We start from the raw sequence: 27,790 nt of genomic DNA, 5'->3' as shown, positions 1-27,790 counted from the left end.
TTGGCTAATTCACCTGCCACTCAGCCGCGCGACCTCGGCCTCGGGCCTGGAGGAGGGATCCCAAATCTCGGCTCGGCTCGGTTCGGCTCCCGCTGCCTAGCTTCTGCTTGATGTTTACTGTGTTTGGCATCTCTGTTCCAATGCCAGCAGCCGTTTCGCGACCCACGGCGGACTTGCATAAACACTTTCTAGTTGGAATCTCACCCTGCGAGGTGGGCAGGGTGGTGATATTCCTGTTTGACGCCGACAGAAGTAAGAGAGATTGACTCTCAGAATCATGTGGCGGGATTTTAAAGGGGGATCTTAGTAGTGGCTCCAGACAGACCCGTGTTTTCTGCTTCTAGCATGAACTACGTCATTAAACACTTCTGAATTTATTTTGTCTGTGAAATGGGGAAAAGATAGCCACCTTGCATAACTGGTGAAGAATTCGTAAACTAACAGAAGAATCTAGTAAGAGGACTGGCCCGTGGTCGGCTCTCAGTGGTGTGTGTGGGGCTATGAACATTCCCAGGTCTTCTGACCTCTAGTCTGGGACTCTTTCTGCTAAACTAGTGATTCTCAGAGGTCCAGAGACTTCGGGAGATCCGGGGGCATCTTCAAGGGGATCCCTGAGTTCTAAACTGCAGAGGAACACTCTTAAGAGGGGTAATAAATATTTCCACCATATTATTACGGATAATATATATATTGTCATCTATTTGCCAAAGACTGTTGTAAGTGCTTGTATACATTAAGTCACTTAATCTTTACAGTGAACACTACGGTACATCCTATTATAATTCCCATTTTACAGGCAAATAAACTGAGGCACGGAGACGTTAAATACCTTTCCAGCTAAAAAGTGTGGGAGCTGTTTTATGTTCATGCAATCTAGCTGATAAAGCCACACACATTAGTGTTTGTACTATATATTATTGTGCAAGAGGTGTCTTTGATAATGATTCTTGAGTCACCATTTACAAGATGCCTCTGACTTTTATTAAACTCTCAAAGGGCAGGAGAAGAAAAAAAAAAAATACAGCAGAACCTAAACCCTAAATCAGAGACAGACTACATGCAGATGTACAAATGGAAGATTAGAAACCCAAGTTGTGGATACCATGTTTGGAATTCCGTTTTAGCTGAGTGCTTTGAACTATCACGTCCCTTGGTGGCTCCCTGGAGCTGCCCACTAAGGAAGAACGATTGAGTGACAGAATTGGAATGGAATGTAGCCATCATCTTATCTGACCACACAGACACCTCCCAGCAGATGAATGCATCACCTCCACATGATAATTTTGAAGACTTTCTGAGAAAGTGATAATATTAGCCTGTTACCTCACAATCACAAGGAACAGTACAGTGACTACAAACCCTATGTGCCTTATTCAACAGATGTCACAGAATAAAGAAAAAGACTGGGAGAGAGATGGGAGCTGATAGACCAGAGGAGACCAAAGACTTAAACTGAAGACTAAACCATGGGAAATGGGAGCAAGGACTTATTTGTTTAGAGGGTGAAAAGAGTGAATTTGCCTACAGGGCAAATCTGGAAGCAGCTCTCCCTGGGAGCCAGGTTCCCACTAAGGTGTCCTTGGCCTCTGCAGTGGTGGTGGCCTTGAACTACACAGCACACTTGCACACTCAGCTTCTGAATGTCCAGAGCAGTCCTGAGTCTTGCCTGAGAAAAATACTCAGGTTCTTGGGCTTCGCCTCTCCCTTCTGCCTTCTTTTCCTCTACCTTTCCAGGTCAGCCTGGGGAATATGGGGTGTGAGGAGGGAGGTAAGTGGAGGCTGAGTTTTGACCAATGTTATCTGACATTTGAACCTGACCGATGGCAAAAGGAAGATCCTTTGGGAGGCAGGCCTATGTTCTCATCCCTTTTCCTGCCCCTTTGGTTCAGATAGCTGTCAATCATTGTCTCTGGGGCTGGTAAAGAACAGAGAGGGCACCGGACAACATCAGCCAAGTAAAAGTAGTGCTGGGGGTTGGGTCCCAAGTGATCTGTCAACACATCCTGAAATGGTATTTTGAGTGACCAGAGAAAATGCAGTCTCCATGAAGGAGAGAAGTCTAGGGTGATTCCTGCAGAAAATATTGGTTGTGAGATTTAAGGGGTGAAAGTGACATAGACAGGAAATGAGGCAAGAGGCTGAGAGTCAGTGGCACCACTTGCTTTGGAAATGGAGCAAAGGCTGTGAAGCTCACAAAAGCTTGGTCCTGGGGTGAGGTGTGGGGAGGGTTGGCCACGTAGGACAAGAGCAGGGCTGCAGAGTTAAAGGCCCAAGGACAAGCAATGTGACTCTCTTTCCAGAAAGATTGGGACCTCACCAAACTACCATCTCCCAAGCCCTTCCATCCAACAACTGGATATTCTCTCTATGGCATGAATAACAGTTATTGTGCCACTTGGTATACAAAGACAATTATTATACATTTGCTTTGTACTGGGCTTTTGCTGACTGGCTGTAAGTGCTAACCTTTCATAAGTGACTCTAAAAAGGATGATTTCTGCACAGCTCTCTAAGCATTTTTGGACCCAGTCAGGAAAGCTGAAAGAAGCAGCAGGCTTAGCAGATCATTCTGAATAGCTTTGGAGACATAAGCCAGGGAGACCCAGAATGAGGTAAGGAAACCAGTCTTCTCATTTGGAACCTAGAACATTTGAATATGGACACTTTGATGTTTACCTTGGCACCATTAGTATTGAGCAGGTTTGTTAAGTATTAGTTTGAACCATCTGAATGATGTGCTGATATTCAGCTGTTTTTGATGCACAAAACATAGCAATTTCCTATGGCTGAATCTGATAAAATCCTGAGGTAATATGATACTCTAAGAGATGTTAACTTAGTTGACTAGGGGAGAAAACTGAGGAACTTTGGGGACCTAGGTCTCTAGGAGTGAGTGTTCCCAATTATAAAACAATTCATTAAAAAGAGGCTTGCAGGATCTCCAGTTAAAAATTCTAGTTTCATTTATTTATTCATTCATTGCAACAACATCAAAAATCATTGAGCATCTTCCATGTGTCAGCCACTGTGCTAGAAAGACAATAAAATGATGGTCACTGCCCTGAAGGAACACACAGAATAGCGGGAAAGAAGTGAGGATGGTGCAGTGGACAGGACTACAGGGAGGGCCCTGGGGAAACAGAAGAGGAACAGAGAGAATGATTCTGGGGAAGGAAAGGAGGAAGAGAAGGAGAGATGTGGTCTTAGCCAGAGGAGGTTTTGATGTGGGAAAGACAAGTAATAATTAGCCAAATAGGCAAGGCAGGAAGGAAAGTTCCAGACAAAACCAGGCAGAGATGACCATATGATTTAAAGAAACAAGTTATATTTAGAGTGAATATAGGTGTATTAAGTCTACAGAAAGGCATTTATCAAAGGGCTTTAGGCGTCTCCAAGTCAGGAACCATGTCATATTTATGTTCATGTAGCCAGTGTTGTGTCCAGGACCATACCTAGCACATGGTAGGTGCTTGGTAGATACTGAAATAAACTGGCCTGAGGTAAAAGCCTGAAATTGAAATATACCACAAATTTAAAAGAAGCTTTTCTTTCCTGCTCCCATTAGTCTGAATTGATGAGGTTTCAATGTATTACTTGAAATGTTATGCACGAAAACATTCATTTGCAGCCTATCTCTAGAAAGAGATGTGGTTATATAACCTTTTAATTTGTGTGTCTAAGTAGATTTCAAAAGTATGTCTTGCCTTGAGGACTTTCCTAAGTCTGTTCAATGCTGCTATAATAGAATACCTAAGCCTAGGTAATTTATAAAGAAAAGAGGTTTGTTTAGCTCACAGCTCTGCAGTCTGGGAAGTACGAGAAGCATGGTGCCAACATCTGCTCAGCATCTGGTGAGAACCACGTGCTGGATTAAAAAACATGGCAGAGAAGGTCACAGGGGAAGCAAATACTTGTGAAGAGAGGCAAAACCTAAGGGACTCTGGGTTTTATACCAACGCACTCTTTTGGAAATAAATCCACTCTCACAAGAACTAGTCTAGCCTCCCCAGAGCAGGAACTCAGTCACTTGGTGAGAACCATGACAAGTCATTCATGAGGGATCTGCCCCATGACCCAAACACCTCCCATTAGGCCCCACCTCCCACCACCACCACAATGGGGTCAAATTTCAACATGAGTTTGGTGGGAACAAATAAACCATATCCAAACCATAATACAGACTTTTCAGTTCCTTATTTTGAATATTTAGTGTGTACTCTCCATAGGCCAGGTGATGTAACAGGCTTGTGACCACAGTGGTAAATAAGGCAAATATAGACCCTGCCTTGAGAGAGTTTAATATTTAGTAGATAAAGCAGTTATTATCTGTTAATTTGCCTGGATGAATCAGGGAAGGCTCTCAAATGGAGCAGCCTCTGGAAGATGAGGGCATTCCATGGAGGAAGGGCGGCATATGCGCCAGCATGAGGCGGGAGGAGAGAGCATGATGTACCTGGAAAAGAACAAATAATGAGTGCTACACGGGGCTATTGGAAACGAGGAGGAAATGTGGAAGAAGAAGTTAAAAGGTGGGCAAGAGTTAGCTCTTGAAGTGTCTTGAAAAGGAGTTTGTATTTTATTTTGTAGTCAAAGAAGAGCCATTGGAGAATTTTAAACCAGGAACCGAAAATAGAGTCTGAAAATAGAGGCGCAGAGACTGGTAAGTTGGTGGTTGCCAATCAGTGGTCCAAGGAAAAGATAGATAAGCAGAGCCGTGATCAGCACCAGAGAGGAGGCAACAGAACAGAAGGGAGATGCTCAGGATACAATTGATGGGCTTCGAGAGTGACTGGACGTGGGGCACTGGAGAATAAGTGACATGGAGAGATCTAGATTGATCTCTGGGCCTACAGCTCAGGAAAGTGGGTGGGAGGTGGCATTCAGAGAGACCAGGAGCACTCCTCATCTTTCAGAGCCCAGCACATGATCAACAACAGCTGACTTATGAGTAAGATCTTGGGGTCCTTGAAACATCAAAACACTGATATTTTTAGAATTTTACATTCTTACTGCCCAAGGAAACCCCTTGCAAAGAAAAAAAAAAAAACCTTAAGAAAAGTAAAAGTATTTAAAAGGCTCCAACTTCTCCAAAACACCTCCTCTTTTCTTACTCTCCCAATTGTACAGTCAAAGCAATAACAGCAGCCACATATTAAGTCATTACCATCTATAGCCAAATAACTACAAAACCACAAGAGGGCAATGAAAATGGCCGTAAAGGCACAGAGTAGTAATTAGTTTCCCATTAGCACCAGCTACACTAATGTCAACATAGAACAATTAACATTCCTAACCTCATAATTAGGCTACAACCTCTGCATGTCTTGCCAGAGTAGATTGATGAATGGCACAGGAGGAATAAGCAAAATAAGGCAGCCGTGCAGTGAGACCACTGCATCCTGACCTTGTCTGCGGGTGATCCACAGTGCTGTTGGATAGAAAAGCAGTGGGAGAACTCGGTTGTGATTTCCACTGATCTAGCCAGTCCCCAGCTAAAAACCATCTAATTCAGCTGCACTTTCTTTGAGTCCCAGGAAGTGAGTGTTTGAGTGGGAGAAAAGCTACAGCAGTAATAACACAGAAGGCAGAGTCCTTTTGCATTTATATATCTTTATTCTGTCCATCACTAGGCAACCATTCTTTGTGCTTAAAACTACACATCTTTGTACATGTGACACCTTCTTCTTTGAAGTAACCACTTTGGTTTACAGTGTGCTAAGGGATATCTATTCTATTTATTTCTGTTTAGGTCAACCGCAATGAAGACCAATCCATTTGACTTCCATCCTGGCTCATCTCCTCTGTGTTCTCATAGCATCATGTTACAGAATGGATCACAAATGCCTCTGCAGTTGCCTATTTATTTGTCCATTTCTCCCTCCAGACTGTGAGTTCCCAGAGGGCATGTCTTATCTATGTTAGTAGCTACATCTCCAGTACCTGGCTTTGTGGACAACACTCCATAACTGTTGGAGGAATGAATGAATGAGTGAGTGAGTGAGTGAATGTTTTCCCTGAAATTCAAGCCTTGGTGGTTGAACTTGTGATTATTTGGTTTACGGAACAAGCTAGGCTGATTGAATTGACTTGGGCAGGCAGAATTAGGCAAAATGTAACACAAAGAAGATGAGTACACCAGCCTCGCTGATTGAAGAGGTTAGCTGTGGATGAGCCAAGTGCCAGCTGCCAGCTGCAGTTGCAAGGCCATGTTCTTCTTCTAGCTAAGAACATTTCGTGGCAGAGACTCACTCAGGGGTCTGAATATCAGAATCACAACCAGAAAATGGCGTTATTACACAGGCAAAAAGTTGGCGGCTGTCTCCAAGTAACAGTGTCTAAGTTAGGTTCCCTAGAAGCAGAGTCTAAGACAAGGACTCTTGGTCAAGTGATTTACTGAGGTCATGCTCTCAGGAGAAAGGGAGTGAGAGGAGCCTAATAGGCAGGGAGAAAAGCTAGAGGAGAGCTCAGCTGGAGACTGACTGCAGCCTGATCACCTTGAGCTATGGGGTTGGCCAACCCTTTGTCTTTCTGTGTGGATCAGTCATTGGCTGTGGGCTATCCCCCTGGGGACAGGAACCATAACCTGCTAGTGAACACATCTCTTATTTCAGTAGAGAGCAATTCTCTGGAAAAGTGGGCAGCTGTGAACTGTTGACACTCAGTATCCAGAGCTGGAGGATGGGTGCATGGCTGGTAAAGGTGCTCTGGGCATGGCACCTCCAGCATCTACAAGAGTTGTATTGTGTAAAATATTGTTACAGTCACTTCTCAAAAAAAGACATTTATGCAGCCAACAGACATATGAAAAAATGCTCATCATCACTGGTCATTAGAGAAATGCAAATCAAAACCACAGTGAGATACCATCTCACGTCAGTTAGAATGGCGATCCTCAAAAAGTCAGTACACAACAGATGCTGGAGAGGATGTGGAGAAATAGGAAAGCTTTTACACTGTTGGTGGGAGTGTAAAGTAGTTCAACCATTGTGGAAGACAGTGTGGCAATTCCTTAAGGATCTAGAACTGGAAATGCCATTTGACCCAGCAATCCCATTACTGGGCATATACTCAAAGGATTATAAATCATTCTACTATAAAGACACATGCACACGTATGTTTATTGCAGCACTACTCATGATAGCAAAGACTTGGAACCAACCCAAATGTCCATCAATAACAGACTGAATAAAGAAAATGCAGCACAGATACACCATGGAATACTATGCAGCCATAAAGGAGGATGAGTTCATGTCCTTTTCAGGGACATAGATGAAGCTGGAAACCATCATTCTCAGCAAACTATCACAAGAACAAAAAACCAAACACCGCGTGTTCTTACCCATAAGTGGGAGTTGAACAATGAGAACACATGGACATAGGGAGGGGAACATCACACACTGGGGCCTGTTGGGGGGTGGGGGGCTAGAGGAGGGATAACATTAGGAGAAATACCTAATGTAGGTGACAGGTTGATGGGTGCAGCAAACCATCATGGCACGTGCATAACTATGTAACAAAACTGCATTCTGCACACGTACCCCAGAACTTAAAGCATAATGAAAAAAAAAGAGTTTAAAAAAAATATTGTCATAGCAATCACTACTGATTATTGAGCACCTACTATATGCCAAGTGCTATGATAATTAGATGTATTTGCTCAGATACTCCTTTGGATACACCTTTTAGAAAGGTAATATATTAGCATTTTCATCCGACAGATGAGGAAACTCAGATTCATGCTTAGAATAATTCCTTTCTTTGTCTACATTCCTATGATAGAATCAGGATAGTGCTCATCCAACTAGTCTGAATTCCATGCATTCATTCTATTAATGAATTCCACCAATGCTTTTGAGCACCTATTACGTACCAAGACTAGGCTAGGCCCTAGGGATATATATCAGTGAAACGATAGTCTTGGATCTTGTCCTCAAAGGATAGGACTAAGCCTCAGGCCTAGATCCAATGTGATCTAATTAAAAAATATTATTTGGACATCTGCTATGTACATTCTGATTCACCATGCCCTGATCAAGAAAGCATCCAGACCCCGTGCCTCTGTAAAAGTCCACTTGAATCCCTCACGTAAAACATGCTATTGGATTGGGAAAACCTGTTTTCTTCATACAAACCAAGCACGGCAGGCACTCTCCCTGTGCATGAAGATTAAACTTGGTGATCTCTAAATTCCCTTCCAGCTATCACATCCTCAGATTCCCATCTCTGACCATCCACAGTACTCATGGCTACACCTTTACTGGGGACTGTGACGGTCTGTTTTATGTGTCAACTTGGCTAGGCTGTAGCCAGTTACTCAATCAAACACTTATCTAGGTGTTGCTATGGCAATATTTTGTAGATATGATTAACATCTACAATCACTTGACTTTAAGTAAAGGAGATTATTGTCACTAGTATGGGTGGACCTCATTCAATCAGTGAAAAGCCTTAGAAACAAAACTGAGGTTTCTCTGGGGAAGAAGAAATCCTGCCTGTGGAGTGTACCTTCACCTCTGCCTGAGTTTCCAGCCTGTCAGCCTTCACTACAAATTTTAGACTTTCAAGCCACCCCCACAATCACTTAAGTCAATTCCTTGAAATAAAACTCTCTCTCCCTCTTTCTCAACACACACACGTGCGCACACACACACCCCTCTCCTCTTGGTTCTGTTTTTCTGGAGAACCCTGAATGACACAGGGACTCATCTTGTACTTTTCTTCTTGTAAAATTGTCTGGTATATACAGTTTTACAGCTTCTGATGTGCATAGTTATGGCCCATCCAGGTTACTAGTAGGTAGATGAAGCCCATGCTTAGAACACCAACAAAACAAGGGTACCAGAACACGAGAAATGCTCGTCTTCAATTCAATTAACTTAACCAGAGTTTTGCAATAAGAACATGCAGAAATTTTGCTTACACATAAATTCTGTTTTTTTTTTTTTAAGCATCTGTATATGGGTGGGAAGGACTATAATCATTTCAGGTTGGAGCCCCTAAATGTATTAATCCAGCTCTGTACATCTCCAAGTAGAATATAAGGTCCATGAGGTCAGAGGCCAAGCCTTGGTTTGTTTATAAGCCTGTAGTACCCAGTATGATGTTTTACAGATAATCACATACATAGGAGGTGCTGCATCAACCTACTATTTTCCTTTTGTTTTATTATCCAGAATATGTTAACTTTGGGAAATGGGAAAAACAGGCTCAGAGAAATGCAAATTTGTTTGTTTTTAGGAAAATTGATTTACCATCTCCAAAGGAGAGGCTACTTCCTCCATATGGCTAGATTTATTATCTAGAAAGCAGTCCAGAAACCAGCCCTTCTCTTGTTTCTGTGTCCATTGGCAGGTGCTGGGAGTCCAACTGACTGACATGTGTCAGGCTTTGTGAGTGTTTTAAGAGAGATTCATTTTGCAACAGCACATAGGCAGGCTGTCCCAAGCCAGCAGCAAGTATTGTTGGCAGTGGAAGGGATTAAAAGGACTTTTGCAGAGACTCAGAGTCTAGACTCTTTCTTGAACACAACCTGGAATAGCAGTGTGATGTGTAAACAGCAGGTGTCCAGTAAATTTGTGTTTATAGGCCAGCTGACCTTTGACCCCTGAATGATTAACACCCCTGATGGAGTACGTAGAAAGGGGTCCAGATCCTTAAGCAAATAACTTCTGCTTCAGGTGAGAATCTATCAACTTGAAAAGAGTTGTTTTGACCATAAAAAGGGACTTCAGGTTGAGTCCAGCCTGTGGTAGGAACTTCCACTAACTTGAGTGTGCACCCTGGTGTGTCTCATCCCCAACCAAAGACAAAACTGGTCATGCAGCCTAACATTACAGAAATGGAGGATAGAACTCAGAGCCCAAGAGAAATATATGGAAAGGCTTCCAGAATAAGAAAATTAGGAGAATTATAAGACAACTGTGTGTAGGGGTACCCGAAAGGCACTGAAGAGAGAAAAGCAACATAAGAGCTGAATGAACTCCATCTCCCATGCATCTCTGAAAGGTTTTCCTGCAACTCCAGTAATGTTGCCCACTTTCCTGTGGGCCTTGCTGGCCCTGGCCTTCCCTCCTTCCATCCGGTCCCCTCCACACTGGCCAGAGTGAGGCTGTCTACGTCCTCTGTCTACCTAGAGCCGGTTATGTAAAGCCCACATCCTTCACAGGACACTCAGAAGCTTTCAGAACTAGCTATTCTCAGCCTCTCTCCAGCTGCATCCCCTCACTACGCCTTGCCCCAGATGCTCTTTGGTCGCACAGAACTACTTCACATTACTTTAACTACTCCATACCCTTCCAGCTTCCAGGCCAAAAATGCCTGCAGCCAACCTTTCAAAAGTTCACCAACCCTTCCAGGCCTAATTCAAAGGTAGCTCCCATCTCCTCTGGCTGAATCCATCAGCCTTTCTTTGATGCTTTCCTAATACTCCCTACTCTCCATGGATATTGTATTCCAATTATTTTTATAGTATATTCACACTTCAATTCTCAGCAGAATGTGAGCTCTTCAAAATCTCTGGGCAATGGTCCATTATTTTTAAAATTCTTGGTGTCTTGTTCCATACTTGTCACTTAGTGGGTCCTCAATAAATAGAGTTAGATAGATGAAGTATTCAACTGAGTGACCTATATTGCCAAGCCTGCCCTGCAGCTCACACTCCGAAATTTCTCTCAAGCTCTTCCTCCGTTTTACTCCCTCTAAAAATTGATGCTCATTAGTGTGTCCGATGCTACTGCCGCAGATTTCCATATATGCCCTGTGCCTTCCACACAGACTCTGTGCTCATGTTGCAGGAAAATAAGCTTCACAGGCTGTACGCATCCAGCGCCAAGCAATGTGAATATGGGGTGTCCAATAAACACTGATTACGTTAACGATTTGTGATATTTTTCTGCCATTCAGTTATGTGCTTTGAGAAAAGAGATAATGGCACGGGGTCAAAGGCCGATCTGAATTGCAGGGAAATCCACTTGTTGGTTGGGGGCATTAGGTGCACCCTCTGCCTTCCTGCAGTCATTCTCTATCCACTGCGGGTGGGTGGCCCTCAGACACAAAGGCATCCATCCCACTGCAGGGCCCTGTTTGTGGAGGGGCTGATGAGTGACCTCTCTCAAGTCAGGTATAGCCCTTAGGCCAGGAGAGAAGCTGGAAACATGCTGTGGCGCCCAGTTCCAGGTCTCCAAAGACCTTACCTCATTTGAGTGGGGGTTGCTCTTCAGATTGAACTGAGGTGTAATTCAGCTTAAATCAACATTCAGGACGAGCCATAACTAATGACAGCTTTTCATTGCTGCTGTAGCTCCATAAGCAAGATTATCTTAGCAATTAGAGGGTAATTATTGTCTACAATCAGAAGGGGAGAAGTGTCAGAACAAGGCCGGCAGAAGTGGTCACATGGTGGATAATTTATTAGATGGTGAGTGGCTGTTTTTCTCTCTCCAGGCCTTTGTGAGAAAAACACCCAAATGCCACAAGTGCATCCCCAGGGAGCTGCAGGGTGGCAGGAGCCGAGGATGCAAAAACATAATTGCCTTCTATCTACTCTGATTTGAGCTTCATCAAATCCTTTGGCTCCCAAGGTATTCTGCAGCAGATGTGTGCACAATATTCCAGCACTGGGACTTGTGTCTGCAGGTACTGCTGGGGGCCCAAGAGTCTGAGGGTCTGCAAAGCCTCCAAGCCCTTCCCCTTCCTCCCAGGCCTCAGGGCCTGCGCTGGCCACCCTCCTATACAGCCCTTACTTGGCATTCTTGCTAAGTTCTTTGGGGGCTCCAACCTTGACTCTTTTCATTCCACGCTGATTTCTTCTGGGCTCTGCGCCTCGGGGGAGAACTTGCAATGCTAGTAATAAAGAAAGAGCGCTCATGATTAAAAAAATGAATTTTCCTGTCTTAGGAGAGAACAGCAGAGCTTAAGGGCTTTCATAGGATTCTGAACAGCCACCTGTCTTGTCGGGCCATTGTCCACCCATGCATCCATCCATTCAGTAAAACTCTTTTGTGCTCACTGTGCTCAAAAAGCAAGAAGGTTTTGCCCCAAGGTAGTTCACAGCAAAGTGAAATACAGACTAGAAACCAGATAAGCACCATGCGGTGATTTGAAAATAAAAGATCATTCTCCTCTACCACAAACCATGAGGCCTTAGGGAGACACGGGTATACACACACCCTCCCCGATGACAAAGCAATAGCTTATACATGGGATTTCAGCTTCCCTGGAGGAGCTAAATAAGTGAACCTACTAATGCCAGTGTTTGGTCACATAGAAGGCACTGAAAAACCTATGATGACCAAAAAGGTCAGTGGTTGCCCCACCCTCCAACACTCACCCATACACACACACTCTTCTCTGATTTGACCAAGCCATTCTATTGTACCTCTCTCACACAATAGGCTGTTTCATACCTTTGCTATCTTTATGTTTGTCTTCCAGGGCTGCTTGGTGAGACCTCAGCAGCTTTGCAACCTGCTTTTCTAGAGACCTCTCCAGAATCTCCTGGCCAGGTTCAACCTCTGCCATTACTGTGCATTGTCCAAATCTTCCTTGCACTCAGCACCCTGGAGCATGTATGTGTGATCTCAGGCCAGCCAGTGAATGTGCACTTGGAAAGCTCACTCATCCTTAAATCCATGAGGCCCAGAACAGAAACTATCAGATGTTCTGAAAAAGTATCAGTGTTAAGTACTCAAATATCTTCTTGTTAAAATATTCTTCTTGATCTGTCTCTCATATTCAATCATTCACTAACTCAATTTCAGACATTTATTGAGCACCTACTATGTGCCAGATATTATGATCAGCCTACCTGTCATGGTCTCTTTTGGAAAGAATCTTCTAAACCTGCATCTTAAAATTACCTTTGGGGGTTGTGCTGATAGTGTGTATTCAAGTCTTGTGGTGAACAGGAGGAAAAATATATCATCTTACCTTTGCAGAGGTTATTTATTTTTTATAAAGCATCTTCAAACCCTTTGGTTAAGACCTCTCACAGTTGAGCAAGTAGAGTTGTCCTGAATTCTAATATAGGGAACCATGGGAGGCAACATGGTTTGAAAATCTGAGCTGTGTGTCTTCTCTGGAGAGAGCACATGCATCTACTAGCTCCTGACTCCACTTTGAAACAGGGATGAATAATAAATGGCATCAGTGCCACTCAAAGAGTTGTAAGTGGCAGCAAGCTATTCCTCTGCCTAATGATCACTTTGTGTATTCATTTTCCTCTTTTCTCATTTTGATCTCTCCCATTTCCTATCTTCCCTTGCTTTCTGCTTTCTCTCTTTCTGATGACTTTATTCTTCCATACATTCATGCCCTTGAAGGGCATTACTTAACACCCACCACTAGGCACTCAAGAGGTTTGCTTCCCCTTTGCTTCTAGGCTGGATTAAACCCATGTTCCAGCATGTGGTATGGGAGGCAGGGAGGGCCAGAACTGGCACAGCCTCTGTGTCTTCAGGCTGCTGATCATTCCATTCCACACCAGACTTTCTGAGGTGAACAAGCTAAACCAGTGGCACAGGTCTGAACTATAAACAAGGCAGCACCCAGGAACAGGCCATTGTTGCTTTGTCTGGGTTGAGCACTTAGCTTTGTACAAGTCAGACAAGACACCTGAACATGGAGCCTGGGCTCCTGCCCAGGGTTTCATTCTCACTGTCGCTAAGCCACAGAATGGGAGCAGAAAGGCAATGCTTGCTTTCAACCGCCGTGCACACAGAAAAGCCTCCTCAGCCCAGCATCAGCTTCCCTAAACACCACCCAGAGGGCAGTGAATGTTGATTGACTTGTCCTGATTTATTGGAGCAGAAGAGGAAAAGAAATGACAGGCCCTAAATGTCAAGGCAAGGAGGAGTGTGGCTGGCCGTAAAGAGAGCCGAGAGTGTGCACTGGGATGGGTCACATGACTAGGATTCTCAGGCCAGGAGAGACCAGAAGCCAATTCAAGTGGGAGGTGTCAGAAACGCAAAGTCGGCTGTAAAAATGTCAAGAGCAAGGCAGGGAATAAGGCAAAGGGAAGAGTGCCTTCTGTTTTGTGGGAGGCAGGTTACAAAATGTTAGGAGTGCACATTTACTTTCATGTGTCTGTTTGGTTGCAAGTCGAATCTGCTGTCTGCTGGAGCTCGGGAGAACTGATGGGAATGCATCATCCAGAAACTGGATCCTACCCCAGGGAGTTCTGATGCTACCTTCCTATGCTGCAGAGGACTCTCCTGCTGCAGCACTAATATTTAGATAGAAAGTCAATCCAGACATGCGCCGTGAAAGTGAGCTCTTACAGGCGTGGCTTGCCCAGTGAAAGGTAATGAGGAGTAGCTGAGGCTGCACCTGCTCAGGAGCCCATGTGCTCAACAAGAAAACTCCAAGCTGGCTTCAATTTGGCATTGTTTTTAATGAACATTCACTGTTTTAATTCCATTCACTGTTTCTTATTTATTTGAGATGGGGTCTCTGTCACCCAAGCTGGAATGCAGTTGTCATCTTAGCTCGCTGCAGCCTCAAACTCCTGGGCTCAAATGATCCTCTCACCTCAGCCTCCCCAATTGAGACCACAGGCATGCACCCATCTTCATTCTGTTTCTTATCCTTGCTGGCCTACTGGAGGGGTCCTCCTGGAGAGGAGATTCTTCCAACATGGAAAACTCTATAATTATTTCTACCAGAGCCACAGTCTTCCTGGCCAGTGGCTGAAAGGGGGCAATGCCCAACATGGAAATGCATACCTGCCACTCAGCAGGAATCTGGCGGGGCTGAAAACCCACCACATACAAGGCACTCTCAGGAGGCAGGAACTGGGCCACTGTCTTAGTTTCGATTCCTGACACAGGAATCTAGATGCAAATGTTTACTGGGGATATGACCCCCAGAAACACAGTGAGGGATTGGAGAAGCAAGATAGAGAGAGGCGGGTTAGCCAGTAAAGGGGGTATTCATGAGCAGGATGCTGCACAGAGCACTTGGGTTTTACTTGCCCTGGAGTCCCTCTCAAAGGCTCAGTAGAAAACACGTCGATTTTCCTGTTGGAAAAAAAAAAAGACTTTATTATTTTTTTTAAACCAGTTCCATCCTTCATTGGTTAAGGGTTGCTCCAGGCACCTTTAACTCTGATGCTCTTCTGGGCTTCCCCATGCAGGGGCTTAACAAATTTCTGTGGCCAGAGAGAGTCATCAGGCAGAGATGCAGAAGCATCTCTGGGTAAGAAGCCACAGTGTGTCCATGAAGCTGCAGATGACCTGCAAGGGAACCTGTTCCATCCACCTGCCACAGCCATCATGACAGTAATGTCTTCTCATCTGTGTGCCCAGACATGTGCACATGTGCATGCACACACACACACACTCACACACACACAAATGCAAATTGTTGTACCCTTTTCTCATTTGCACTCGCCCCCACCATGACCACGTAAAAATAGAGTCTCTAAATAGTCTCAGCCCTGCTGAGCCATATAGCCTTGCCTGCAATATGAGCAAGTAGAAACAGTATATGTAGCCTCCCAGGCCCCAGCTACTCCAATGTAAATCCATGCCAGTTTCTAACTTCAGCCCAGCTGGAAAGGCTAGGACTTGCATTGACTGTTTTCCTTAAGCCCTGCTGAAGGGCAACATGGGGTGATGGGAAAAACTGGAACAGATGTCAGGAATTTGAGGTTTCTTGTGTCCTGTCTGCCAGTAAGTTACATAACTTCCTTAGTTGACTTTTAGAACTTAGTTTCTCCCTTGGTAGAACTAGAGTAATAATACCCACCCTATTTGCCTCTAAGAGTTGTAGGAAGACCCAAAAGGAGCCAATTCACGTACCTGCGATCACCTTGACATGCCAGGGATATTCCTCGCAAAGCCTTATCCTGCTCAGTCTTCACCTAATTACACTGGTTTTAGGCTTGAAGCAGGGACCTTGCTGGCTGACCTCTCAAAGCCTCCCTTTCCCTTGTTCCCAAGTGTAGCATTCTGTTTTGGGAGCACAAAATGTCCTCTGGTCTAGAGGAAGCTAAGCCACTGTTTGCAATCAGTCCAAGCAGATCAAGTTAAGGACCAGGCCATTTTGGAGGCACACAAGGAGTCCTCTTGGCAGATGGGCACGACAGGCTTGCTTGCAGCCTGAGTGGTGAACAGCCCCTTCCATCTCTTCATTTGCTCATATCAAATAGCAAATTCCAGAATCACTACACAGAGTGGTGGATGGGGCAACACAACTTCCCCAAAATATTAATAGGCACCCATGAGGGCACCAGCTGTTGTGCCTAGTCTGTGTCATTAAGGCCTGAGTGATGTCAACAGAGAAGCCATTGTTGGCTGGACCTGTCCCCTCCAGCTCAACCAGGGAGTGTTTGTTAGTCACTCAGGAAGAGCTGCCCTAAAAGGTGAGTTTGTGGTTCTCAAAGGTGGGAAAAACTAACAGTTCTTGAAGAGGACTCAAGGTTTATTGGACCATCAAATACTGGAGTTGATGCTGAAGTCTGTAACAATGGTAACAATACCCAACGTGTATTCATTGTGAGCTCAGCCAAGATCTCTGGGGAGTAATGAGGGGAAGGGTGTTGAGCCCTTCTACACAGGCTCAGAAAGAAAGGTTCTCATCATCCATTTAGAAACAATGGAAGCAAAGGAACTCTCTGGGACAGAAACTTTGTCAGTCAGGGAGAGGCTTGAAGGAGACTCTAAATGGTGCCCAGAATGAATTCCCATGTAAACCTAAAGAATGCTGATGGGGAGAAGCCACTGCTCATTCTCCCTTTTAAGCCAAATAATATCCTCCTGCTGGAACAGAGTTGTTCTTGGCACTTGGAAGTAAATGTGAGGAGGGAATCAAAACACAATGCCTGAGAAAGAAAGCCATAAGAAATCTGAAGGCCAGGACGTGGTGAAAAGTAATAAAGACAGATGGGTCAGTGGCAGGAACAAAGATTAACTGTACCAGAGGAGATGGCGCTTTGGCTCTGAAAATAGGGATGAGCCAAAGCCGGAAGTGCTGCAGAGACACACGTGTCCTTCATTTCCACCCTGAAGGCTCAAAGAAAGGCTGCTGCCCAGCCACGCGTAAGCTGCAAGACCGGCTTCTGGAGGCTGGGGCCTCCTTGCCCTAATCCTGGAAGGATATTCCACGTCTAAATCACTGAAGCTTCATCCTATGATGCAGAAGCTCTCCCCTTGTGAACAACCAACACAGGAAGTAGTGAAAACCTGGTAGAGAGAATATTCTCTTTCACCACCTTCAGTTATACCAGAACTGCCTCCAGGGACTTTGGCAGGTTTGACAAATGGCAGAATAATTTAGAAGATTTTCTTTGTTGGCAAAGGAAAGCCAATGGTTGGGCACAAACATGCTGCTGCGGTTGTTTGTACAATGAAGCTCTAGATTGCAGGCAGAAATGTCAGGTTCCTTTCAGCTCTCTTCAGAGCTAATCTAGTTCCCACGTGCAAACTCAATCTGTAGCATTTGGGTAAAGAATACTCAGTCCTCTGCCATGACAAGAACAAATTCATCACCCACACCATACATTGTAGCTAAGGGCATCATTGTGCCCACATGAATCACCAGGCAGAGACGGCTGCCGACTCTGAAATTCTTTACTCATAGAAGACTCACGTACACTAATAGTGACTATTTACGCAAGCACATTTCTCCAGGTGGCCTGGAACAGTTTACAAGATGCTGGCTCATTCTTCATCATGTCACTTGGAGGGAGAGCAAAAGGTGGGGAAAGAGGAAGGGCCGGCATCATCATCTTCATTTTATGTGGGGAAACTGAGGCTCACACAAGCCGTAAAGTGAAATGTATAGACATTTATGAGTCAGAAATTGACCATGGAAGAGGCAAAATGAGCTCATCTGAATCTTGAGTGGACTATGTCTTGCCCAACAATTTCATGCAGCTCTTCCAACACAACTGTTTTGATACAGCAGCCTCAAAACAAGCCAAAATTCAGACTCGCTGTATTTGGTTTATAACCAGTTTCCCATCTTTCATTCCTTCTCTGACTTATACCTGATTTCTGAATTTGGTTGACCCTGTTTTTTGTTTGTTTGTTTGTTTTGTTTTACTTTAAAAGACCCTCAACCCTCCTGGGGTCCTGACCTGCTATTTCTTTCATTTTGAACCTCTACCAGTCCTTTCTTTCATTTGTTCCCAATCCTTATACCCTTGATGCCTGGAGGTAAGATTGACAATGGGGTGAAGATCAAGGTTGAGGCAAAGCTCACAGATGGCCTGCAAGATGCCTGTTTTACTCATCATTTATTTTTTAAAAAGCTGAACATTTATCGGCTGAATTTTTGAGCCATACCAAAATATCCTCATGTCAAAATAGCTGCAGTAAAGTGGTTCTATTAAAATAGCTGCCTCCAAGGAACTGAGAGTGGAGATGTCACCTGCTTCTGGCACCTGACTTTGGTCCTCTTCTGCGTGGCATTGCCTTCTGCTCTGCTGGATTCTGGTGTGTGGCTCATCAGAGGAGGCACTAACACCAGGGCTGCCTTTTATCTTGCTGATCCAAGCGAGGACTATGTAGGTGTCCAAGATGAAACTCATCCAGAAGCCGAACAGGATGCTAATGGCATGGCCACGTGTTTCTAGCACACCATGAGGCAGCTGGCTGGCATCAGTCCTCTCCCCAGCCTCCATCCCACCCCCATCCACCCATAAGCTCTTCTTGGTCACAAATGCAATTCTTTGATGGTGCCAGACAGCCAGATGATGCTGGAAAGAAGAAAGAAAAAGAAAAAGCAGGTTTCTAAATTAAGCACAAGGCTCGTTTATAAAAATAAATAGCCACAGCCTAGCAACGTGCTCACAGCTCAGCTTTCCTCCGTAATAAAACCTCTGTGGCTGAAGCCTGGGATGACACAGCCTTCAGAGGGCCCCACGCCCTGGCCCTCCTCATGCCCTGGCCCCTCCCAGGGTAGTACTCATCTGGAGAGTGCTGACAATGGTACTTTGAGGGCCCCATTCTTCATTCAAGGCCAACCAAGGGCCAGACTCCAAAAAGCAGAAGGAAGGCAGAGCTTAATGAGGCCCATGAACACTTGCAGACTCTTGGCAGCAACTAATACATCTGTAGCAAAAGTGGTCGAAGTTCCTTGGGCTACTCAGTTGAAACAGGAACTCCTCCTTAAGACCATGTCTTCTTTGTTCACCATTGAACAGTACTCAGCTTAGCACAGGGCACATATTGAGTACTCATTCACTATGTGAGGGCAGGCTGGTTAGAGGTATAAATGAGTGAATGAATGCTGCCATCCCATTATTGATGCTCCCCAAACTCTTCACTACAAATGGAGTCAGTTTCAGAATCCAAAGAGAGGCATCCTTCTCCTGATTATGACATGCACCAAAGAGGCATCCCCTGAGCTGGATGTTTAAATCCGAACCCACAGCTGAAGTGAGCACCAAGATGTACTGAACAAGTGTAGGCTCTTACTGACTCAAGTGGTGAGGCTGTTACAATGGGCAAGGGCAGAGGGCATGGGATATGTAAGTAGCTATTGTTAGCATTCCTGAATCTTCTCCTGTTCTTTAGGCAGCAGCAGCTCCAAGGGTGAGCTGTTACTCAGCAGAGAAATGGCAGGACAAAATAGTACATTTGCTTCTGGTCTTAGTCCTGTTGGAACACAAAAAGTGGAGTCTTCAATGCTGTTGGAGGCTCAACAGGTCAAATACATCAGTAATAGGCATGGTATGAAAGATTTAATCCTGCTACCGACTCCCCCAAGTCATGGAGTGGTTAAGTATGGCGGGGGTCATACGGAGACAGTCCTCAGAATACTGAAAATGTGATCATCCTGAATCCCATAAGGATCCTTGTGAGGTTAGAAGGGGCAATGTGACTCCACTTTGACACCTGAGAGCAATTGCTTTGATGAGTTTCTACGTATTCCTTTGTGATCAGAGAGTGGTACAGGACAGCATGTAAAAGTCATAAATCACCATCTCAGAGCAGGGCAACTTAGTTACAACATTTAAAAAGAACAGAGAAGTTGTCACACAGCATCATTTAGAAATCTGTCTTCAGGCATCTTTGTCTGGCCTGGCTGGAAACAGTAAAACCATATTTATGTCAGTGAGAAAAAGGTTCTTAATTAAATTCAAATGTATAAGAATATATCCTAGGTCTACTTTTGGAACAATAATCTGGGAACAACAAAAAAAAATCCAAACAGCAACAAAACTGGTACAATAGCATTTAGCTTCACACAGCAGCATATAATAGAGAAGCAGGAGTCCTCGTAGACTCTGGACTCTTAGATTGACAAATCCCACAAGCCAGAGCACCAAAGTCATTGCACTGGGACATTTAGAAAGAGGAACTCAAGCAGTGACCTGATTAGGAGACAGCTCCAGCAGAGAGTCAGCACACAGACTGGCCAAGCTACCCCCAGATCTTCGGTGATATCTCTTTGGTGGAGATAAAGGAAACCCTTTCCAGAGCAGGCCAACTATGGCATCCACAACCATAGTCCCTGCTCCAGCCTAATGAGGACATAATGTGTTCCATAAGTCCCTAAGGCTCCATGGCCAGGGCTCCCACTTCTGACACGGCTGCTCAAGGATAAGACCCCACTGACCCCATTCTCTATGGAGGGTATAGAAATCCGTAAGAACAGAGTCCAGTACTCAGCTCTGTGACCTTAACTACTTGGAAACTCATTTTCCTTGTTCATAAAATGGATAGAGTAAAAACAATGCTTTCCGTCTTCCAAGAATGTATGAGGATCAAATAAAACACTATTATGTTCAAGTGCTTCCCAGTCTGCAAGCTATTGTTCCACGTGACCATGTTTTATAAAATATAAAGGTATACAGTGAGAAGTTTGCTTCTGATGTGAAGATTGAGACTTCCTTTGTCACAAACTTTTAGGGTGCTGCCTGGTTCCATCTTATTCATAATCCTATTTTTTTTTCAGAGACCCCTGGCCAATTCCTTGGCTTAAAATACCAAAGACCTAGCATTTTAAAATTGTGTTTCTGTAACTGCTTCTTTCCTCTTACAATCCCTCAAAAAGTCTGCAATTCTAGAATGCATGAGGAACTCTGGGGCTCACATAGTCCACCACTTCACTTTGCAGATGTACACGCAGAGGCACAGAAATGTTAGGCACTTGTCCAAGGTCACCTGTGGAGTTTCACTCACCCTATCCTCAGCTTCTCCCACAGCCTGCCAGTGTCTGCCCTCCAGTGGGTCTTTGACAAGGGCCACAGTTCAGATTCTACTCTTCTGCAGCTGGGATATCCATATTCTGCCCTTGGACATCAGAACTCCTTGTCCTCAGGCCATCAGACTCCAGGGTTTACACTAACAGCATTCCCCTGCTGGTTCTCAGGCCTTTGGCCTTGGACTGAATTACACTACCAGCTTTATTGGGTCTCCATCTTGCAGGCGGCATATTGTCCCTCCATAATTGCATAAGCCAATTTCTATAATAAATCCCTTCTTAAATATCTAGATAGATAGGTAGGTAGGTAGGTAGGTAGGTAGATAGATAGATACCTACATGCATACATACATATCCTATTGGTTCTCTTTCTCTGGAGAACCTTGACTGATACAGATTTTGGTGCTATACTCCCTCAATAATGACCACATTTTCCCACTTTTAAGTGAGTAATTGTTACTTAAGCTAGATGTCTTATTTAGGATGTGAGGGATGGGGAGCCAGAGGATGGTAGACAGTTGAGGGCAAGTGGATTAAAGCATGGCAGTCATGGGAACAGGCACCTCTAGATGATGCCTCATCTTAGATTATACCTTTGGAATTTGCCTTTTGTTTTTTAAAAAATAAATATATAACTATTTCATTTTTGTAGCTATTTGTAATAATTTGCTTCCTCACAGAAATGACAAGAGTACATTCATGCAAAGCATATAAATGCACCTAAGTTGTTTTTGAGTTGTTTTAAAAGAATGTGTTAAGAAGTAGGATTTGTTAAGTGACAATTCTTCTACCATCAGCCCACCTTCCTCTCTGCAGATGACCTTATGTCTATCCAGGAAAGAAAAAATGAGGTTATTTTGTGTGAAATCCCAACCATCATCCTTACACCTACCTATCCATTTGAAGCCAAATTCTCCTCCTCCTTCCCTCCTCCCCAAACTACCTACTCATACAAAGAAGGATCTTTCTTTCTGTCTGTGATTACAACTCTACCTCTGTGCTAGACCTACGGTGACCAACCATCCTGGCTTACTCAGGACTGAGGAGATTTCTGGGGCACAAGACTTAAGTGTTAAAATCAGGAATATTCCAGGCAGACTGAGACAAGCTCGTAACCCTGGTAGGCCCCATGCCCTCACCCAGGGACCTTTCTAAACAAGCCACGATTGAATGAATTGATACCAAATAGTATCAAATTGCTATGTGATATTGGTGGTCAGGAAGAGAACTAGAAGGGATGAATGAATGAAATGTAGTGATTTTTTTTTTAATGAAAACCTTCATGAATATGCTGGGAAAAACCCAGAGGAGGATATCCTGTTATCCAGATAAGCAGAAGAGCAGAAAAGTTACACTGAAGAATTTATATAGAGATATAGATCCCATTCACTTGGTGGGTAAGTCAGGACAATCCACATTACGTAGGAAACAGACCATAGTATTGCTTCACAACTTTCTAACTTCCTGTCATGCATTTATTAAAAATTATAACATCTGCAGCATAGGTTAAGTTGAAAGGAGAATCTTCTTATGGCCACACGTGACCATCTGAGTGGCCTCATGACCACGGAAACTACCTAGACCCCTGAGGACTGAGAGGGTCAGTATTTCAGCTCACATGTAACCCACTGACCATATACCACTATGTGGCTGGTTGGGAATCTTTGAACTATAGGATTATAGCACTCTGGCCTAAACAGGCAGGTCTAGACTCTACTCCATCACAAATCTGAAATCTTGACCCACATTCTCCCTAGGTTTCTGGTAAAACTAGCAAAGCCTAGGAGGTCAAACTGCCTCTGATAACCCGATATTGTGAAGCTTCCTCAAAGGCTATTTCCTGAAGTGGAACTAATGTGGGTTCCTGTTTACATTTCCCCTTCCTTGGTCCAGGTTTATCCTACATACGCACAGAGTTGCAGCTTGACCAATGACTTAATGATTTTGGGAAAGAAGGAAGTAATCCTATGCTACACTCCGCTTCTACTCAATAGTTGACCTGAAATAAGATTTAAAAAATTTTTAAGGATATTGCCAACAATTTAAAATTCAGATATTTTCATTAAAATTTGAAAATAAGCTGGCTCCTTTCAAAAAAAGGAAAGATCTAGCAGCTTGGGGCCATAGTTTTCCCATGGGCACAATCATCTAAGACTGAGGGCCTGGATAGTCCAGCAGACAGGTGTGTTGGCTGCCAGGGTTCAAATTCCATCCCTGCTAACTTACAGGTAACTGTATACATGAATGTACCCTTTCGGAGCCTTGGTTTCCCATCTTTAAAGAGTGTAAAACTAATAGTATTCATTTTTGTATACAAAAAAATGCTTAAAACTATCACATATTAATCATTCAATAAATGCCAATGGTTTTCCCCCAACACATACACTTATACAGGTAGCTTTACTGTTTTTCTTACCTTCATGGTCGCATGAGCATAACTGCTAGTCTAGATAATTAAACTAAATGAGTTTGGCAACTGTGATACTTCAAGTCACTAGGATAGCTCAAGTCCACGTCCTTTCCTGGGTTGACTAATCGCCATCCCAGCATGAAACATGTCCCTTCTCTGTCTCTGAGTTCCTTCCTCATCCTGGTGGAGCCCATAATGAGGCCTGACAGCAGGGCAAAGGACACACAGCCAAGCAGGGCTTCAGATTTCCTAAATTCGAGGTTTCTGGACAAAGAAACATGGTCCCTTAATTGCTTAAGACTGTCTCATCCACTTTCTAACATTGAGTCTTTCTCTACCACTTTGATTTCCCAGTCCTCCCATAGGTATAATGGGAAAATCTTTTGCAGAATTTGCCTAGAAAGTTAATCAACAAGAAGACACAAATGCTTGGGAAAACAAGGGGTGCTTTCCTCACAGAAAGTTGTTTCCAGTAAACCAATTTCTGCTGCATAGCAACTTTGATGATGCCTTTTCCACAATTACAGCTAAATAGAATCCTCTGTTGTCTACAGGGGATTAAGTGGATGCTTTCATGAGTCAGAAGAAAGCACCAGGAAATGTTGTAGTCAAGTTTTAGATGAATGTAAAGATACTGCACAAGGAGCGAAAACAGGGAGGCATGCCCTGGTTGTGTTGCATGATGAATATAGCTATTTTATTCATGCTTTGGGGTTTGACGTTTGTTTTGGGAGTTAGTCGTAAAGAACTGAGTTGTTCGTTCATAGCTGAGTAGATGGAGTCATGATACCGCCTCCCTGTTTCTCTCAAGACTAATAATTAAAGCTGTGGTTACATCTTACAGCAAACTAAGGGAGTGACAGTGGAACTCCCTGGAAGTGAGGAAGAGCTTTTGAGGCAGGTTAAATGTTGCAACTGTCAAATCCCACAATGTAGTCATTATGGTAAGATGAGGTGAACTGTGAGCCAGCCAATAAGAACAGCTGCTGAGTGGTACCATTTCCAATCACAGTCATATCTTGGTTCTGACTAGAGAGACAAGGCAGGGGCAAAACCAGTCCCACAATTCCTTTTTACAAAGTTTAACACACTGGATGACTACACCTCCCATTGCTGAAAGTAAGGAAAATCCTCTGTCACAATTTCCTAAGCTTCTAACCATATATTTCCCCCAATAACCAAATGTGCCTCTTTCAACAAAGTCAATCAGTTAAAGAACAATATTTGGAGAGAGGAACGTTTGGAGTGAGGAAGGAGGGTTTCCCAGAAAATTCAGTGTCTTATTTATAACTTTTTCTTTTTTTTTTCCACTTGATCCAGCAAATTTTTATTGCATGCCTACTGTGTACCACATGGAAAATAAAAATTAACACTTACCAAGCTAAGACATACTATGTGCCATGCTACTGGCTGGCTCACGGTTCACCTCGTCTCCTTACCATCATGACTACACTGTGGGATTTGATAGTTGCAACATCTAACCTGCCTCATACATGCACTGTTGCTAAACCTTTTCATTCATCACATCATTTACTCATTTATATAACCCTATGAGAGAAGTATCCTTATTCCCCCATTTTACAGATGAGGATGCTAAGATCCACAGAGATATAGCTATTTACCCAAGGTTAATGGCAAAGCCATGATTCAAACAAAGACAGCCTGGCTCCAGAGCCTGGGCGCAGTAAACTTTTTCCCCACAAAGTTTGTTTCTGGGTTCTCTATTCTGTTCCATTGGTCTATGTGTCTGTTTTTATGCTAGTACCTGCTGTTTTAGTTACTATAGCTCTGTAGAATAATTTGAAGTCAGATAATGTGATTCCTCCAATTTTGTTCTTTTTGCTCAGGATAGCTTTGGCTATTCTGGGTCTTCCACAGTTCCATATAATTTTATAATTATTTTTCTATATCTGTGAAGAATGTCATTGGTGTTTTGATAGGGATTGCATTGAATCTGTAGATTGCTTTGTATAGTATGGGCATTTTAATAATATTGATTCTTCTAGTCCATGAACTGGATGCAATATCTTTCCATTTTTTGTGTCCCATATAATTTCTTACACCAATGTTGTATGGTTTTCATTGTAGAGATCTTTCATTTCTTTGGTTAATTATTAGATATTTTATTTTATTTTTAGTTATTGTACATGAGATTACTTTCTTGATTTCTTGTGCAAATTAGTCGCTGTTGGCATATAGAAATGCTACTGATTTTTGTATGTTGATTTGTATCCTTCAATGTTACTGAATTTGTTTGTCAATTCTATTAATAATAGCTTTTTGGTAGAGTCTTTAGGGTTTTCCAAATGTAAGATGATACCATCTGCAATGAGGATAATTTGACTTCTTCCTTCCAATTTGAATGTCTTTTATTTCTTTCTTTTGTCTGATTGCTCTAACTAGGATGTTGAGTACTATTTTGAATACAATTGGTGAAAGTGGGCATCCCTGTCATATTCCAGATCTTAGAGGAAAGGCTTTCAGTTTTTCCCCATTCAGCATGATGTGCATCTGTCATACTATATGGCTTTTATTATGTTGAGGTATTTCTTCTATGCCCAGTTTTTTTGAGGGTTCTATCATGAAGGCATGTTGAATTTTATCAAATATTTTTTCCACATCAACTGAAATGATTATATGGCTTTTTTCCTTCATTCTGTTGATATATCATATTGATTAATTTGTGCATATTGAACATCCTTGCGTCTCTGGGATAAATCCCACTTGGTCACAATGAATGATTTTGTAATATGCTGTTGAATTTAGTTTGGTAGTATTTTGTTGAGGATTTTGGCATCAATGTTCATCAGGGATATTGGCCTGTAGTTTTCCTTATTTGATGTCTTTGGCTTTGATAGCAGAGTAATACTGCCTGATATAATGCATTTCGAAGTATTCCCTCCTCCTCTATTTTTTGGAATAGTTTGAGTAGGATTGGTATTAGTTCTTCTTTAAACATCTGGTAAAACTCACCAGTGAAGCCATTGGGTCCCTGGCTTTTCTTTACTGAGAGACCTTTTATTATGGCTTAGATTTAGGTACTTGTTAGTCTGTTCAGGTTTTGGATTTCTTCATGGTTCAGTCTTGGTAGGTTGTGTGTGTCTAGGAATTTATCCATTTCTTCTAGTTCTTCCAATTTATTGGCATTCAGTTACTTATAGGAGCCTCTAATGATCCTTTGAATTTCTGCAGTATTGGTTTCAGTTTTTCCCCATTCAGTATGATGTGCATCTGTCACACTATGTGGCTTCTCTTCCTTCTTTCTTTCCTTCCTGTCTTCCTTTAGTGAAGGTGATTTTCTCTGATACTATTTTTTAGTTTCTTGCTTTTTATTTTTGGTGTATTCATGTCTCCTTTTTCATCTCCGATTTTGTTGGAGTCTTCTCTCTTTTTTTCTTAGTCAGGCTAAAGATTTGTCCATTTCATTTATCTTTTCAAAAAAGCAACTTTTCATTTCATTAATCTTTTGTATTTTTTCATTTCAAATTTCATTTATTTCTGCTCTGATATTTATTATTATTTTCTTCTACTAATTTCGTGTTGTTTTTTTTTTTTTTTTTTTTTTTTTTTTTTTTTTTTTTTTTTTTTTTTTTTTTTTTTTTTTTTTTTTTTTGCTCTGCTTTTCTAGTTCTCTAAGATGCATGTTTAGGTTATTTGAAGTTTTTCTACTTTTTTGATGTAGGCACTTATTGCTATAGACCTCCCTCTTAGTACTTATTTTGCTGTTTCCCATAGGTTTTGGTATATTGTGCTTCAATTTTCATTTAAGAAATTTAGGCCAGGTGTGGTGGCTCACACCTGTAATTCCAGAACTCTTAGCGGCTAAGGCAGGTGGATTGCTTGAGCCCTGGAGTTTGAGACCAGCCTGGGCAACATGAAAAAAACCCATCTCTACAAAAAATACAAAAATTAGCTGAGGGTGGTGGTGCATGTCCATGGGTCCCGTCTCCTTGAGGGGCTGAGGTGAGAGGATCACTTGAGCTCCAGGAGGTGAAGGTTGCAGTGAGCCAAGATTGTGCCGCTGCACTCCGACCTGGGTGATACAGTGAAACCCTGTCTCAAAATAGAAAGAAAGAAGGAAAGAAAGAAAAAGAAAGAAAAGAAAGAAAGAAAGAGAGAGAGAGAGAGAGAGAGAAAGAAAGAAAGAAAGAAAGAAAGAAAGAAAGAAAGAAAGAAAGAAAGAAAGAAAGAAAGAAAGAAAGAAAGAAAGAAAGAAAGAAAGGAGGGAGG

The 27,790-nt window shown here is 43.0% G+C and overlaps 1 protein-coding gene and 1 long non-coding RNA gene across 6 annotated transcripts in view; one reads left to right on the top strand and one right to left on the bottom strand.

The window, feature by feature from the left end:
• LOC108528971 (small integral membrane protein 2) overlaps positions 1 to 20,696 on the bottom strand; it is a 67,840-nt gene extending 47,144 nt beyond the window's left edge. For 4 of the 5 annotated variants that reach the window (XM_017871006.1, XM_017871005.1, XM_017871007.1 and 1 more), the window contains exons 1-3: positions 15,798 to 20,696; positions 14,527 to 15,014; positions 11,742 to 11,841 (exon numbers count right to left, since the gene is read on the bottom strand). In XM_017871006.1, coding sequence (XP_017726495.1) covers positions 18,236 to 18,622 — 387 coding nt within the window. In that variant the 5' untranslated portion in view covers positions 18,623 to 20,696 and the 3' untranslated portion in view covers positions 11,742 to 11,841; positions 14,527 to 15,014; positions 15,798 to 18,235. Of the gene's footprint in view, positions 1 to 4,277; positions 4,454 to 11,741; positions 11,842 to 14,526; positions 15,015 to 15,797 lie in introns of those variants that run through there. The other variant, XM_017871010.1, reaches the window with a different exon arrangement.
• Positions 24 to 11,869, top strand: LOC108528973 (uncharacterized). The gene is made up of 4 exons (XR_001885360.1): positions 24 to 2,612; positions 4,588 to 4,660; positions 5,750 to 5,887; positions 11,443 to 11,869. It is a non-coding gene; the product is annotated as an uncharacterized LOC108528973 (long non-coding RNA).
• Positions 20,697 to 27,790: the final 7,094 nt, after the last annotated feature.

Source organism: Rhinopithecus bieti, unplaced genomic scaffold (genome assembly GCF_001698545.2).
Source record: "Rhinopithecus bieti isolate Rb0 unplaced genomic scaffold, ASM169854v2 scaffold_5273, whole genome shotgun sequence".
NCBI classification, from domain to species: Eukaryota; Metazoa; Chordata; class Mammalia; order Primates; family Cercopithecidae; genus Rhinopithecus; species Rhinopithecus bieti.
The sequence above is the reverse complement of the archived record's forward strand: the minus strand, read 5'-3'. Positions and strand labels throughout refer to the sequence as shown.